Source organism: Leptonychotes weddellii, chromosome 8, assembly GCF_054177405.1.
Source record: "Leptonychotes weddellii isolate Sample4059 chromosome 8, ASM5417740v2, whole genome shotgun sequence".
Taxonomy (NCBI): Eukaryota; Metazoa; Chordata; class Mammalia; order Carnivora; family Phocidae; genus Leptonychotes; species Leptonychotes weddellii.
The window spans coordinates 58,303,806-58,321,557 of NC_138376.1; the positions used below are offsets into that span (position 1 = coordinate 58,303,806).

At 32.7% G+C, this 17,752-nt stretch overlaps 1 protein-coding gene across 3 annotated transcripts in view; it reads right to left on the reverse strand.

Annotated features, from left to right (window-relative positions):
• PHIP (PHIP subunit of CUL4-Ring ligase complex) overlaps positions 1–17,752 on the reverse strand; it is a 135,077-nt gene that overhangs the window by 73,107 nt on the left and 44,218 nt on the right. For all 3 annotated transcript variants that reach the window (XM_081828573.1, XM_081828571.1, XM_081828572.1), the window contains exons 8-15: positions 12,280–12,501; positions 11,901–12,001; positions 7,485–7,555; positions 5,785–5,885; positions 5,651–5,691; positions 4,795–4,893; positions 3,874–4,027; positions 3,310–3,444 (exon numbers count right to left, since the gene is read on the reverse strand). In XM_081828573.1, coding sequence (XP_081684699.1) covers positions 3,310–3,444; positions 3,874–4,027; positions 4,795–4,893; positions 5,651–5,691; positions 5,785–5,885; positions 7,485–7,555; positions 11,901–12,001; positions 12,280–12,501 — 924 coding nt within the window. The remainder of the gene's footprint in view (positions 1–3,309; positions 3,445–3,873; positions 4,028–4,794; positions 4,894–5,650; positions 5,692–5,784; positions 5,886–7,484; positions 7,556–11,900; positions 12,002–12,279; positions 12,502–17,752) is intronic.

Consider the following 17,752-nt stretch of genomic DNA (forward strand, 5'->3'; position numbering starts at 1 on the left):
TCAGTGCAATATTAATATATCAATGTATCATGTTTTAAATTTATTAAATGTATCAATAATTTTTTATTAAAATTTATTTTAAAAATTACTATATATCAAACAAAATTTAACTTTTCACCTGTGAAAGGCTTTTCGATGATACAGAATTTTTGGTAATTTCTAAAATTTCAATTAATTTTTGTAATAGGTAAGAAAGGTACAGTAATATGCTGATTAAAACAAAATAACTGTTACATGATTTTCTTATTTCTTGCAAAGGTTATTATGAATTTCAAGTGGAAAATCTAATTATTATAAAAAGAAAAACCAATAGTAAAGCAGTATTTTCAAAATATACTTGATAACCTGTATTTTAAAGAATTTATATATCAAATTTTTGTTATTTTAAAGGCAGCTTACATGCCTTACTTTCTGGCTGTAGGTTTATTTAATGGGGAATTTATTTATTCATGTTATAAGCTTTGATTTTAAAACTCATATGAAATATTACTTAGTCTTAATAATAATTCATCTAAACTTTTACCATTTCTAGTCTAAACAGGGAGTATTCCACTAGAGTTATTTATCCTTAAATCTTCCAAGGCACTATAACTAGTCCCTCTACAGAGCATTCAAAAAATATTTACTAAGTTGAACTTCTGATTACTAACACAATTTAATATCAGGGTTTGAATTTTTACTTCTCCAACTTTTATGGTATTTTAGTAACTCAAAAAATTACTGGTTTGCTATACAGAGCCAAATAGTTTTAACTACTATAACCAAAATTCAACAGTCAGGAGAGCGTACAGTGAACACAAGCTTCTACTCCCCCCTCAAACTGTTTTTATTTTCTTAACAGCACTGCTGGATGCTTTATCTTCCATCTGTCCATAGATAAAACAACAAAATGAACAAAAAAGCAAAAAACAAAAAAGGCACTTAGATAACTTATAAATTAGAGACAGATAGAAAAAAAATCATCAAGCTAAATTATAAGATCTCAAAAGATCTACTAAGAGTTAATACCATTATAAAAACATTTTCTCCTGGTGACATATCACTAACTAGGGAGAATTGGAAGTTAGCTGTACAATGTCCAACCATTAACTAGAGTTAGCATTAAGAACACAGTAACAACGGACAAAAAAAATACGGGTTTAAACCCCAAGTCCCCGTGTAAGAGCTGTGTGACCTAGGTAAACCTGGGCAAAGCAATTCATCTTTGTACAGTTTCTCCATTCATAAAACCAGTAATAATAAAATCTACCTGATTATATTACAAAGTTTTCATGAGACCCAAATGAGGTAATACGCAGAAGTATTTTGGAAGTCATTAAAAATCTTGCAAAAAATTAAGAGGAGGATCCTTATTTTAATTAGATAAAGTATAGTTCATTTTCTACTTTTTTTAAATGCAGGATATATTTTTAATCCTTTTTAGTCTATGTTTTGTCTTTCTCAGTTTGAATATTCTAAGGATACGATCCAATTCCACTTATTACATAAAGCTGTTTCTTCTGCCCTTTAGAGGCTTTTCTCTTATTCTTGGAACAGGAAAAATATCTTTATCTAAAACTCTTATTAAAACAATTTTTATGACAGTAATGTAACTAATCCCTTAGCTAATTTCAAAGAACATACATATAATATAGCTGACTTCTATTCCTGGCTATATCACGAATTTGTGATGGTCTAAGAAGCAAATCACTTCAATCTCAATGTATTCCAATTTCTATAACATAAGGTGGAATATTAGTGTGATCAACTTACCTGATGAGGAAAAATTCACCTTTGTAGCTTAAAGGTGAAAGCAGTATTCAAGTACGAGAGAAAACTTTCCCTTCACTCTACTAACACACCAATGCCTTTTAAAAATATGAAATTACTAAAAAAAAAAAGTCACTAATATATGTATAGGCCACAAATTGTTTTCTTTTGAAGCTATAAAGACAAATTGAGAAATAACTAATATTTTTTTTAAACAGAAATGTCCCAAAAAGGAGCAAACCAGAAACACAAGGATAGAAAAAGAATTCTTTACCAGCATATTTAAGTATTTGCTTTAAAAAAAATCTCCTCTCTACACATATCACTAAGGAAATCCATCTGTCACTAAAATTGTACTCCAAATAATTAAATCTTTTTTAAAAAATAAGAATTGGACAAATCTTTGTTCTTACCTTATGTACACTAAGGCATCCATAAAGACAGCCAACTTAATTCCTTCACTAATGAAAATTCTATCTTCTTACTCCTCCCTCTAACTGATCTTATTAATTACTTCTTACTACGTAGAAGTAACTTTACTATGATTATCAATCAAGTATAGTATCACTTTCATGAAGTTTTTTCACAAACCACTGTATTTCACAAATGACACTTTTGAAATTTTTCTTTTGCAAAATGTGCACACACTGTTCATTGTAATGCTTCATAATTCATTACTAGAGGTTTCTGTAATTGATTTTTTAAAAAAAATCTAAAGATTCTGAAATAGTAGAAATACAAGTTTTTCTTTTTTTATTTTGTTGAAAGGTATCCCTGATATATAGGAAACAGATTTAAAAATACGTTGACTGTATAAACAGCAGTATTTGAGGAAAACTTTATAGTTCATATAGTGGTTACACAGACATGGTACCACTGCACAATAATCTGTATGTGATATTAAACCACTGCAATTCCAATACTCAACAATACGTACTAAAAATCTACGTAAGAAGCAAAATGTAGAGGGGAAAGGGCTTGCACACAATAAATATCTTACATAATATAATTTGATAAAAGACAAGAATGCCTTTAATTTTAAAATGGGTGTATTAGGAGGGGGGTGCCTGGCTGGCTCAGTTGGAAGAACATGAGACTCTTGATCTCAGGGTCATAAGGTTGAGACCCACGTGGGTGTAGAGATTACTTAATAAATAAAACTTTAAAAAATAAGTAAGTAAAATGGGTGTACTGGAATCAATTTCTGTTGTACAAGAGGACTTTTGAAGTACAATAACACAATACAAATATTTAGAATTTCTTCACATGGTTTTCCAAAATTTTTATCTATATTGTATCTTCGTACTTGCGAGTTTGTCAAGTACCACTGTTAAAACTACTTTAAAAACCAAATTAGTTATCACCAATATAACTGTATTGTAATACACACAATTTTCTTTTAAATTTAACTTAAGCGTACAATACAGAACTCTTTTTGAAACTTATAGGCAAAATAGTGTCTAAACAGATTCCTAAATGGATTTCCTTTGTGATATGCAGAGTACCTGCAAGCAGTCCCCAAATCTTTAACAGCTATAAAATGAAGAGACTGATAATTACCATATTGAAATAAGATCGAATTTTGACTCCTCTTGCCAGATCCCACACTATCACGTTTCCATCATGACCAGCAGAGAAGAGAACTCTCGGATCGAATGGGTGTGGCTCAAGGACAAATACCTCATCTTCATGACCCTGAAATATTTTTGAAGTGGAAAAGAATTATAAATTCAAAAAAAGGAAATTCAATCAAGCATCAGTATGGTAACACTTCTAGAATTTGAAATCTAAGAATTAATGAAGTAGCAAAAATCTTCAAATTTATCAATGTATAATAATGAAGCTGAGCTAATACCACCAATCAAGGTTTTGCTATCATTTGGTGAAACCTGAGAATAATATTGATGCAACCCGACATACTAAATAACAGCAAGGATCTAGAGTTCCAAGCCAAACCAGTTTAACTACATTTTAAAATTATTTCTAATCTCCCACAAAGACCTGTTATCCATCTAGCAAGATTTTTAAGCTAACTTCTTATAAAAGACTTTACTTCTCAATGGAAATAGTCCATTCTATAATTAGCTTCATTATGCCAAATAAAAATGAGTCTTTTTTTCTCACCATCAGGACATGAATTAGTTGACCGGTGTAAGAATTCCAAACTTTCAGAGTCATGTTATTAACTGCAGTTATAACTGTATTGTCATGTCGATCCCAAGCTACCATAGTTACTTTCATTTTTGTGATTTTATCTTCTATTCCTTGAAGGTTTTGGCTGAAAGTGATGGAGGCAGTATTTGTTTACACTGATATTATGTATTAAAATACTAGTATGACAAAAACTTAAATGTGTTTTCTTATAACTTATATTTATATTCATTACATGGATAACTATCACTTAAGAGTAATTAATAGTTTGAATCAACAAAGAATGAGGGCAAAAATCACTGCACTGAGTCAGCAAATCCAGGATTTCAGCACTCCTAAGCCTTTAGTAATAGATGACCTTGAGCATGTTATCAATTAACTCTATCTGGATCCAAGAGTTCTGTGCCATGGCTGCTCATTCTCCATCTTTCACTGCTGCTATCATGCCCTAGAGTTAACTTATTAAATACTAAAACCAAAATAACAGTTATAAGGTGAAATATAATTTCTCATGGCTGGAGAAAACCATTAGATATACCATATCATCTCTCTGTGACACACTACATCATCTCTCTCTGACAGATGAATACAGTATGTCCCACTTTCTGAAGAAAACTAGCAAAACTTACAAATATTCCTACAGTACTATCATCTCCTTAACAAACTGAATTAAAAAAAAGTAATTCATGCAGATCTTCTCATATTTTTGGCAAAAAATAATTTCAGAAATATCCTCTTTCCATCTCCAACAGGACTAATTATTATAGAAAAGTAATCATTTTTACATGGATTACAACATATGATTTATAGGCTGAGAGTCACACCAACCTGTAATATAGCATACTTTAAATGATCTACCTTTATCTATGTAATATTTCAAATTTGATCTCTTACCCTGCTGGACGAGTAGCCATATCCAACAAAATGCTCTTCCATTCTCTTCGTTTAAATTGCCAAATACGTGCTGTCCCATCACGACTCCCACTTACAAATCTGTATTAAAGGAAGCCCAACCCCCCCAAAAAACCACATGTACTTAACTAAAATGTGTTTTCCCAGAGATGTTTTTCAAAATACTAAGAGAGAGCATTCATCTTTACTTACACAGCATTCTAATACAATTAAAGATTACTCTGTCAGATATTCTCTGTAAAACTAAGAACTTCTGCAACTTTATGGGCTTTTAAAATTTTATACACATACATTCTAATGTGTTTGGCTAGGTGGCTAGGTCTCAAAATAACATTCAACAGTGATTCAAGGCTACTATTTACTACCTTACAAATAGAATCAATATTTTCCAATGGAAAAATACTGATTTTCCTCTCAATATTAAAGAATTTGACTTATAAATAGTGTTTATAAATAGCTTTCTTTCATTTTAAAATAAGAACCTGGGAAAATTTGTACATCATTTAAGCTTATTATCAATAAATAGTTCTGCCTCAAATATTACATTGTGATACATTTCAAAACTCTACTAAAAGTTACCCTACACTTTGACATACATAGAAAATATAAAGGGTGGATAAAAGTCCCTATTATTAAAAGTGGACAAATTAACTAATATTAATACAAATAAAACAAAGATGTGCTCAGGCTATAGTCACTTTTTAGTATAACTGGTCAAGACCTTTATTTTAGGTAGCTAGTTTGTATATAATTCTAATTAAAATCTGACTACAAGAAATGTCTTTATTTGAAAATTTTAAATTGGAATTAAATTTACAAACAAAAATAATTATTTTACCTGTTGCTAGTGTTGGAAAACTGGATACTGTCAACTTTGTCCTACATATAAGCAGATAAAAAAAGAGAATCCTGAATATAAACTATTAGATTCATTTAAATTGTTCCAATCTAATTCTTTTTACCAGTACTTACAGTATGGAACTCCAATTCTGATATTTTCTCTGGCTGACCTGATCCAAAAAAATAAACCCGAATAATATGATCTGTGCTTCCTGTGGCCAGAAACATTCCACCTGAGGAATAACAGCAAACATTTATGAGTAAAACATAATTTTAAGATCTTTGAAAATTAAATAAAATGCAAGCAATATTACCATGATATGCACTGATGATTAACATTTTATTCTAAAACACTTCATATTTATCTTAAGTATATAATACATCTAAACCTGAACTTAATGAACTTAAAAGTTTACAAACACCGCTTTAACTAGGATGAAATTTTCAATACTTACAGAAGATTTCTATTACAAATGACCTCACTAAGTGATTACATAATTTTATGTTAAAATTGGCAGTCACCCTCTCTAGAAAACATGTCCTTTAACTCTGCTTAAGTCCCTCTCTTGCCACATTTCCTATCTGTTAAAATCCTATCAAACTCTTAGGGCCCAATTTCTTCAGTAGGTCATCTTCGCAATTCTGCAATTGAATGAGCCTGCTTTCCTCTGAACTCTTATGATTTTGTCTTGTAGCACATACATTTTACTTTGCATTATAATTATTTATATATGTAATTTATCTTCTATCCTTGGAATCAATACTCTCCCACAGTGCTGAAAACAGTGCTGTATATAACTGCTTACAGAGTACTCTGAAATCATGGATAGTGCCTATAATTGCATTATTACTAAAAGGAAAATTGTCTTCATGGCAGTAGCAGTGGAAATCTAGAAGTGAGAAATTAAACATGTTTGGATATTAATATGGCAAAAACAGATTTATGTCATTAGTTTGTAATCCTGTTGAGATACTACTACTATCCACAACTATGAACTGAAAAGTAAAACTGGAGGTAAATGTGGAAGGAACTGGTATTAGGAACATTAGGTATTAAATCTATTGATGTTTCATTTCATTTTCTCATTATTTCAAATATTCAAATTATAATTTGTTTAAAAAGATATATCCATTTAAAATGCTACTGCAGGGGCGCCTGGGTGGCTCAGTCGTTAAGCGTCTGCCTTCGGCTCAGGTCATGGCCCCAGGGTCCTGGGATCGAGCCCCACGTCGGGCTCCCTGCACCGTGGGAAGCCTGCTTCTCCCTCTGCCACTTCCCCTGCTTGTGTTCCCTCTCTCGCTGTGTCTCTCTCTGTCAAATAAATAAAATCTTTAAAAAAAATAAATAAATAAAAAAATAAAATGCTACTGCATAAACTCATAATTGGGGTATCAGCATTGCTATATAGCTATCTTTTAAAAAGCAAAGAAGAATTGGAGCAAAGTAATTAATAAAGACTTACAAATAGCAATCAAATTTCACTTAGCTACAGGATACTTCCAAACTCCATGAAAATATAAAACATATCTAAAATACCTTTCTTCCAATGAGATAACTACTCAAGGATCTATTCTTTAACAGAGTTAATTCTGAAACTTTTTTTCTCTCCTACCAGAGCATTATGGTCTCAAAGAAAATTCTTAGTCATGTGAATACATAAAATAACTCTAGCAAAGTTCAAATATCCCTAATTTATGACCATCCCCTGGTATATGTATGTGAATATGATTTATATTACAACAGCAAATATTTTTACAAAATTTTATGTGTTCCACTAAAAGCTTTCTAATGTACAACTTTAAGTGGAAAATTAGGGAGAAAAAAATCTTACCAGCACTAAAAGAAGAACAGATCATTTGAACTCCAGGCCGAGGGCGCTCTGTAAATTTAGCAGGTCTTGGACTAGAATACAAAAAATAAACAATTAAAAATATCCCCAAAGGGATCAGCAAGACCAAAAATGAGCTGTTCAAAAAAATAATTACAGAAAGACAAAATTAAATAAGAAGCAAGAGATGGCTCCCTTCCTAAAGACAAGTTGGAAATCATTATGTGTCGTGATTAGCAGATTTTATGGCAACTCTATAGATTTTGTAGGAGCTCCTGATTACACATTGATCCACACATGAAACACTCCCAAAGCCACCATCACACCAGACATGTAGTAATTAGTCAAATTTTTTGGGGGGGGTCTCAGTTTTTCATACAGTACAATAGCAATGCACAAATACATTAAAAAGTAAGTCATTTATAAACATGAACACACTAGCAAAATAGGTGCTGCCTCCTGTGGCATATGTGTACCATCAGGTTTAGGTAATAAACTTTTTCAATATTAGACACTGTTAATTAAACATTTCCCTGTTTATTGTCTGATGTGCCGAAATACACCTTTTAAGACTCCACAAAGAATCTTACACTCATCCTAGTGAAAATCTGAAGACTGTTTCAATCTTATGTCAACTATAAAGCTCATTCAAAATAGTCATCTATAGAAAATAGTCATCTACACTCAAATATATTTACCTTAATTGTATAATTGTGTTACAGATGTCTTATATTTACACTACTGACATTAAATGTTTGTTACACTCAACGATACTAAAGAATGAAAAATTATAGATTTTACACCATACCAGCTCCAGTAAATATACACTATATCTGTAATGCTCCAATACAGTGATTTTATTTAAAGCCCTACTTAACATACATTTTGACCTAGTTTTTCTCAGGTTATCAGGGGAGAAAAATTCAAAAATAATTACAGCCTCAACCAAAGTGCACTGCATAACGTCTACAATCCATAGCAACTGAATATAGAGTGGTTTCAGTTTTGTGATCATATAAGGAAAACACTACAAAATATTTATGATCAGTTATATATTCGGAACAAGAACAATCTTTCTTACTGATACAGAACACAATAGAAGTATTTGTTAAAAATTCTTTTAGTTAATAAATTTATAAACAGATTTTTAAAAGATTTATTTTAGAGAGAGAGAATGTGTGCACATTCGCAGGGAGATGGGGCAGAGTGGGGGGGGGGGCGGGGAGAGAGAGAGTGTCCCAGCTATGGAGCCCTGAGATCACAACCTGAGCTGAAACCAAGAGCTGGTCACTTAACTAAGCCACCCAGGCGCCCCTATAAATAAATTTTTTAATGTGACATAACAATTTTTCTTAGTCACAGGATCTGACATAACTGAGCATGAATAGACAGCTTGGAGAAATAGAAAGTTATTAAAACATTCTTACAACCTAAACAATTATTCAGAGTAAAATTAAAGTAACTGTAATTTAAGTGAATTAATCTGAAATTATAAAGGCAACTAAATGCACTACTTTCATTAATATCTTATGGATCCTAACTACATTTTTGTTCATTTTTGGCACAATCATTCATGTAAGTGTTAAGCAACCATTTGGTTGGAACTTATAATCAAAATATGCAAATATTCATACAGATGTCATTTTAAATGGACTTTAATATTTTTAAAGGGAAAAAACAGATACACAGGTGCAAATAATTTATTTTTAAGTTCACATTTGAGGAAGTATTTTAAGATAAGATAAGGCCATGGATTCAGACTCTCTGAGCTCAATTTCCAGCTCTGCCACTTATCAGGTGTATGACCTTAGGCAAGTTAACATTTCTGTACCTCATTCTCCTCATCTGTAAAATGGGAGTAAAAACAAAACATAATCTTAAGAGTTACTGAGATAATTAAATGAATTTAATCCACAAAGAGTGCTTAGTACTGTGCCTAGCACACTCAATAAGTATTAGTATTATTAGTATTTTAATTTACTTCAACCAGTCCTAGATAGTCCATCAATGAGTAACTGCTTTTAGTTTGGTACAGTGGTTGAGAGGGGGTTCCAACAGTATACTTCCAGTATCCACCTCAGTTTTCTCTCCCATCTGTCCTAAAGACAATATTTGTATACCTTCTTCATATGGTTGTCATAAAGATTAACGAGATGACAAATGTAAAGTGTTTAGTACAAGCTTGGCAGACTAGTGCTTAATAAAATTTTATAATCATTATTATCATCTGTATATTTTAGGATTCCCATTCTCCCCTCACATCTAATCTAAATATGCTTGGACAGCTTTCTCCAATCAGAGATCTCTTCAGCCAGCTTCCAAATTACCCAGCCACTCCGGAGTATCTTATCTACGAAGTAGCATCTTTATTAGTGGGAGTTGTTACCATATACATAAACACTGTATAAAAGCAAATTCATCAAGAGACTTGGGTTTCCAAAATAGGTTTCATTTACTAATAGAACTGATTTTCTCAATTAATGCAGACTGGGTTGCTGAAGGCACCTCCCCATCAGATTACACAAAAGCATTACAGCTCAATACAATTTTTGCCTTTGATCAGTAATTAAAACCCGTATAACAATCTACATCCTGCCAAAATTTTTGGCAGGTATCAGCCATGAGTAAAAATGGAAAGGAAGATAGGTATCCCAAAGCCTATAACTAAGAAAAAGTTACTCCTTTATGCCTGACTTTAGATTAAAAGCTTTTAAGGGACAATAATAACAACAAATAGAATACTACCTCTAAATAACCAGAAAAAACTTGTATGTCCAAAAACAGGAAAATCACGAAGCAAAGTATGGAATAACAACTCAGTGGAACATAATGCAGCTATTAAAATTATTATAAATAACTATGATAAAATGTTAAGGAAAAAATTAGCAGAAAATTATATACATTTCTCTACTTACATCTACATTAAAAAACACATGTGAAAAAAAATGGTTAGGGTAGTTGGTTAATGGGTGAATCTATGTAAAGGTTCTGGAAAAAAAAATCATTTATATGGAATAACTCACTTCTCAAGAATCCAGATAAATATTATTGTACTTAGCAATGTAATCCTCAAGAAGCACAAAGTGAGAGTTTAATTTTGTAAAAACATTTGAGTTAGTCACGTTTTTCTTCTCTACAAAAACAAAAATGAAAAGATAATGGTATCCCAATCTGGTCCATTAGGAGGTAAAATATACTCAAAGGAAAACAACAATTAATTATTGCTATTGTCCATACACATCAGTAAAATTTAAACTTTTACCTAAATGCCTACAGAAAATCTTTAATATTTTAACTATTAAGAATGCAACTAAAATGAAATCAATTTGCTTTCTCCAAAGAACATCTTTGATCAGAATCCTTTTTTCAAATGAAGTAGTTTGTTTTATTATGTTACTCTAGCCGCCACGGCCTCCTAATGCCCTGCCATAAGAAGCACTCTCCAGGAATGTTAATATTCATGAAGCTTATGTAAATGCTACTGTTTTAAAATAATAAAGACATTCACAAATTAAATTATTCAACTTCGGTTTATAATTTATAACTAGAAGTCACATAGAATTATTGAGATATACCTTCTAATCTGAATGATGTTCTACCATGAGAACACAGAGATGACCATTTTGACACTGTAGAACCACTGGATGCACTACTTCCCCATTCACTGACTGTCTATGGGGCAAAACGCAGCACTTCCTCTCCCTACTACACCCACTTGAGAGGTGGCATGGCAGAGATAGCATGGGACCAACAGGCAGGGAAGTATTGTTCTAATGCTGGCCTTGCCAATTTTTAAAAACTTTTAATTATGGGAATGTTGTTTAACCTTTTTTTTGCCTCACTGTCCTTAATCAAAAAATAATACTGTCTAGCCAACTTGTTTTAATAAACCAAGATATTAATACAAGAGAAAGCACAAATGCAAGATGCTATTGTGGGATGGGTGAAGAAGGATGCATCTATCTACCCTGATGTAATTTTGTGAAAATGTAATCAGTTGGTTTTCCTAAGTTTCCTGAGATCTACAATAAAATCTAAAATTTGTAGATGCAATGGCAGAAATAATTGCAATTCTTCTAAAAGAACAGCCTTAGGAACTCCTAAGATTATGTTCTCAACACCAGAAGGAGCTACTGAGATGAAACTATGCTGCATACAGAAAGGAGTGGCAATAAAACAAGTATGTTCTGAAGGAAACAGCTAAGGCTAGCAAAAAGAAAAAAAAACCCAAACATGTTAACATGAGAAACTTTCTCTGAAGCATAAAAAAACAAAGGGGGGGGACGGACATGAGGTCAGTGAATGCATTTTTGTTACTTACTCAAGGAGAATAAATAAATTTCCTATTATTGACTACTTTATACTATTGTAATTTTAACCATTAAACAATTAATTCTACGAAATAAAAGAGCAACTGACTTTATTTTAAGGGTTCCAGCATCCCACAGCCAAAAACAAATAGTGCCATCTGCCCCAGTAGAAGACAGATATCTCTTTGAGCCACTGCACAATGGTGAGAACTGAAAAACAAATGAAGAAAAAATATCTTTATAAGAAGAGTGACATAATCCAAAAATAAACCCACTTTTTACCATATAAATAGCAACTACAAAACAGAGTTAGAAAACATCCAGAATTAATGAAGGTCATGACTACAATGTTTTTTAAAGTCCATGTATTTATGAAGAAAGAAGAAATATTCCTTTCTTCATTTTAGTTGGCTTTATTACAAGGGATTATAAAAGTGACTTAAAATTTAAATTATAATCAAGGCTTTTACAGGGATTAAAACAATTACCTGTAATGATGTTATAGATGCACTGTGGCCCTGAAGAACAGCCAAAGGTGCACACGTTCGAAGACACCAGACTCGGATCATTTTATCACAACTTCCAGCTGCTATCATGGTATTCTCATAGTTTACAGCCATGTCTGATATTTCAGCAGCATGTCCTCTTAAAGTAGCTAATAATCTCCCATCATCTGTTGCCCAGATTTTCACAAGACAGTCATCAGAACCCTTAAAATAAAAATGTGTATTAATGGAATTAACTCTCTAAATTTTCATTCAAATTCTGAACAGATATAAGAAATTGTATCTTTAATGTCCACTTCCCAACAATTACATTTTTATTTTATTTTATTTTATTTATTTTTTTTAAAGATTTTATTTATTTATTTGCGAGAGAGAGAATGAGAGACAGAGAGCACAAGAGGGAGGAGGGTCAGAGGGAGAAGCAGGCTCCCCGCTGAGCAGGGAGCCCGATGCGGGACTCGATCCCGGGACTCCAGGATCATGACCTGAGCCGAAGGCAGTCGCTTAACCAACTGAGCCACCCAGGCACCCCAACAATTACATTTTTAAATACTGAAGTGTGAAATACTTGTTTCAGGAATTTTCCTCCATACAAGGCTATTTTTATTAAATTATTCACTTATAAAAAATGCCTGTGTGTCCACCAATCTAACAGGAGAAGTAGGATGTTAACAAAAATGTTTACATATGATCTCTACCCAGCAGCCATGGTAACCTCTATCTGGGATCTTGTGAAAGAATTTGAACTTCTGAAGTAACAAAACAAAATTACAATAGTAGAACAAAAGTAATATACAATAGTGACTAATCCTGCCTATGTTATTATGTTATACAGAAATGAAAGTAAGCTAATTTGGGGTTTTTTCTCCTAGGAAGCCAAAAACAATATATATGAATTTCCCATCAGTGATCTTCAGCTAAATATATTACATATAAAATCACTAAAGCCAGTTTTCAAAAAAAATTAATTTTATCTGTATGAAGTCAATAAAAATACCTAAATTACATTTTTTAAAAAAGATTTTATTTATTTTTTGACAGAGAGAGAGACACAGCAAAAGAGGGAACACAAGCAGGGGGAGTGGGAGAGGGAGAAGCAGGCTTCCCGCGGAGCAGGGAGCCCGATGCGGGACTTGATCCCAGGACCCTGGGATCATGACCTGAGCTGAAGACAGATGCTCAATGACTGAGCCACCCAGGCGCCCCCTAAATTACATGTTTACTCTGCTGTAATAGCATAAGCTCAGAAAGAAACTGTAAAAGATACAAAAAGTTTTCTATGAATACCTATATTTACAAATAAACATTTGAATTTCACATAATCAAAAAGAGATTAGAACTTCTAGGTTCTATTATGTTTTGTAAATTTATACTCTTTTACCAAACTCTCCCTATTTCCTCCTACTGTTCATTATTTAAAAGGTTTTAAATACACAAAAAAGTAGAGAACAGTATCACTAGCCTCATATACCCATTTCCCAGATGCAAACTTATCAACAGGTTTCAAAGGTGGCATGTTACAACCTTCCAATCTAAATCTTTTTTTTTTTAAAGATTTTATTTATTTATTTGAGAGAGAGAATGAGATAGAGAGCATGAGAGGGGGGAGGGTCAGAGGGAGAGGCAGACTCCCTGCTGAGCAGGGAGCCTGACGTGGGACTCGATCCAGGGACTCCAGGATCATGACCTGAGCCGAAGGCAGTCGCTTAACCAACTGAGCCACCCAGGCGCCCCCAATCTAAATCTTAAAAACAAAACAAAAAACTCTTAAATCTGACATTAGAAAGTGGTTAGAAGATCCACAAAAGCGAATGATGCAGATGTGTTATTGCCTTCATACTGATACGACCACACAGTATTAACAGAACATGTTTATCCTAAACCAGATTTTGCCAATACTACCTAGAATACTTTCAATTAACTCACGTTCTTCTGACTGAGCTTTGAAGCAAATTAAGTGGGTTATCAACCACTAAAGACTAGTGATAGAACTTAACTTTGGTAAATTATCTACGTTAAAATCTGGTATTATCACATTCATTTACTTTCAGTTTTTTATCTATAAAACAAGGTTAACTGGATGATCCCTAAGGTTCCTTCTACCTTTAAAATTCAGTTATTCATGCACTCATTTATTCATTTGCCTTGAGATTAAATACATGCCAAACACCAGAGATACAAAGATGAGATGCAAAGACACAGTATTCCTGTCCTCAGGAAGCAAGGCAGAAGAGTATAAATGCAATAACATGTCCAAAGTGCTATACTGTTAATCAGAAAAGATCCAAACCAGGGAGCAGTGTGTTTGTCCTAAGAAGTGAAGAAAAAGGATCTGGATCTGGAAAAGAATCCAGAAGCAGTGATGTCTGGACAAAGTCTTCCGCATGAAGAGGCAATGTAGTGTAGTAGCCTCGAGCACAGATTGCAGGATCAAATGTCTCAGTTCATGACCTGTCATTGACCACTTTCTACATGTTTAACGTTAACATTGGGCAAGTTACATGTTTCCTATACCTCAGATTTCTTTTCTATCCCTATCTCACTCACAAGGTTGTTGCAAAAACAAAATGAGTAAGTGAGGATGGAGTGCCTGGCATAGGATAAGAACTATGGACTATAACCACTGCTTTTGTTGGTGGTAGTATTCTTACTTTTACTTTAGCAATATTCTTACTATTACAGAAACATCCCATATGGCTGCTAGAGAGAAGTCTGATCAAAGGCATGAAAATGTGAATATGAGAACTGCAAGTAGTCTGTATGCTAACACAGTGAGAAGTAAAGGCATGAGGATGAAGTTAGGGAAAGACTGTGAAGGACCTTTTATGGTATACTAAGAAATGATGTTTTATAATGGGGATAACTTAAGATTAAGATCAATATCAGGATCAGATTTCTGTTTTCCAAAGATCCTGTTGGCATCAGTGTGAATTAGGATAGGAAGTCAGAGGCCATCTGAAAGTTGTTAAAAGTAGTACAGGTAGAAGAGAATGAGTGAAAAAACTGAGATTATTACAGAAAAGAAAGAGCAAAAGAGATGGATACAATAACTTTGGGGAATTAAAGGGATGAGGATTATATCGCGGCTATCTGTGGAAAGTGAAGAAGGAACTGTAATAGACCATGACTTCCAGAAAGCTGATCTGCCTACCACTTGGCACATGGGAATTGCATTAGGCAATTGTTAAATAAAAAAATGGCTTTAAAGCATTTATTTATTAAATTCATTTATTCAACTCCTTCTTAAATTCCACAAATTAAGTCAATTTATTCACTTTATCTTCTAAAAATTAAGGCAGTATTTGGCTCTGATCTAAATTCACAACAAAAATAGGGGTGCCTGGCTGACTCAGTCAGTAGAGCATGCGACTCTTGATTTGGGGGCTGTGAGTTTGAGCCCCGAGTTGGGGACAGAGGTTACTTAAAAAAATAAATAAAATAAAGCTTATAAATTCACAACAAAAATAAAATTTTAAGTATGCTAATACTGGTAGAATATATGAAAAAGTAAAATCATGACATCTCATTATGCTTCACAATACTGATAGAATTCATTTTGTTCTTATGTATTTGAACAAGAATTTGCTTTATATTCTACTACAGAAGGTGTTTCACATCACGTTAACAGGAAAAAAACAAAAACCAAACACCTTTTAACCAAAATGCCAGGTTTAATGAAGAGTAGTAGCAACCTGTGATCTAACATTAGCATTCAGTGACTTTTCACCAAGTAAAATCTAACAAGAAGTCCCATTATATTTGTATTGACTTTATTACTTAGTAATCTCACCAATTTAATATAGTTTAATATAATTTTTCTCTATTTAGACAAGTGCTAAAATAAAACAACACTATGCACATTTTCCCCAAGTGTGTATTATTCCAACTGACCTTTGTTTTCCTTCCATTCAACTGCAGGAGAGAAATAGTTGACCTTCTAGGGAAATCTTTCTTCACTATTCTCTTCCATGACCTATAAAATAGTATGTTGTCCCACCCTCACTCCTACTCCCCTGAGCTCTTGGCAGAATTTAAAACAGAACTCAAAAGCATCCTTAGACAATTTCTATTTCATGCATCAATACTTCTGATCACTATTTTTAAGGGAATGTGAAACTAAAGATGATCTGACAGATTCAACTAAGTTCTTTTAAAATGACTATCAGAAATATAAATACACTATAAACAATCGACTGAAAAGGACTGCACAAGAAAAATTAAATTTACTGGGAAAACATTTTTGGAGCACTATACATGTGTTTAAATTGAATGTGGAAGGATAAATTAAAAATTGATGAAATAATTCTTTAAAAAAAAAAAGACAAAATGTAGAGCAGAACCTGAACAGATGCACTTTCTTTCCAAAGCCTACCACAAATGTTAAGTCAGGTCAATAACAAACCAAAGAGCAGGACATTATAGTATTTCAATCAGGATGTTAAAAAAGTGTTAAAGACACTAAAATAAAACCAATACCAATGTTATGTAAATGTGAAAGGGACAAGATGAACAACATAGACATGGGGGTTGGCCTTGGCTAGGAGGAATACATAGGCTTCTAAGATGTATGAAGGAGAAAGAGGTATTGTAGAAATAACAATTTTAAAGTAAACAGGAAAGAAATTAGATGATTCCTAACCTTGACAATAAAACAAATATCTGAGGATTATTTCCTAAAATGGGAGAAGGGGGAAACAAAAGAAAGGAGCCAAAAAAAAGTGAATAAAGTTCAGAAATAAAGTGGGATAAGAGCAATAAGAAAAAAGGAAAAAAATCTGTGAGCAAAAGTGAAAGTTCTGCTAAAATTAGCATGATTTTAGAAAAACCACAACTGACAAGTTTTTTCAGCAAAGCTCCAATGCCTAGGGGAAAACAAAGTAATCATTTCTCTTCAATTATCTAAATATTGCTCTTAGGACTGGAAAAGTGAGAAAAGCTGGAAGTTTATTTCCACTTTAAGTGGAAATAACAAGAAATTAAGCTGGAAAGATTTTATCTGAGGAAGATTAACAGAGGGTTTTAGATACCTGTTTGGATTTAACCCAGTGTGAGACAGCTACTGAATTTTAAGCAGACAAGACTTGGTTACCATAGTTATTTTTAGCCACAATTAAGTTTGAAGAAATCTATGAGCTAGATGCAAAACTGAAAATGTTTTGGAATTCATTTTTAAATCAAATTTAAATTATTAAACTAGTGTTCAACGCCAAGCAAACATAAGACAGCAGTGTATCACTAGTTTCACTCTTCAATAATGTAAAATTGTCATAATTATTATGAAAGTGTGCTCATTAATTTTATCATTTGTCAAGCTTGCATAAAAAAATCTGAAAAAAAAAAAAATCACAACGAAAAGAATATATAGCTTTAGCTTACTTAAGTCCCCAAATAAAATGTGACACCAAATTTTCAGTGATTTTTTTTTTTTTAATGTGAAGACATCATTGTCAATGCA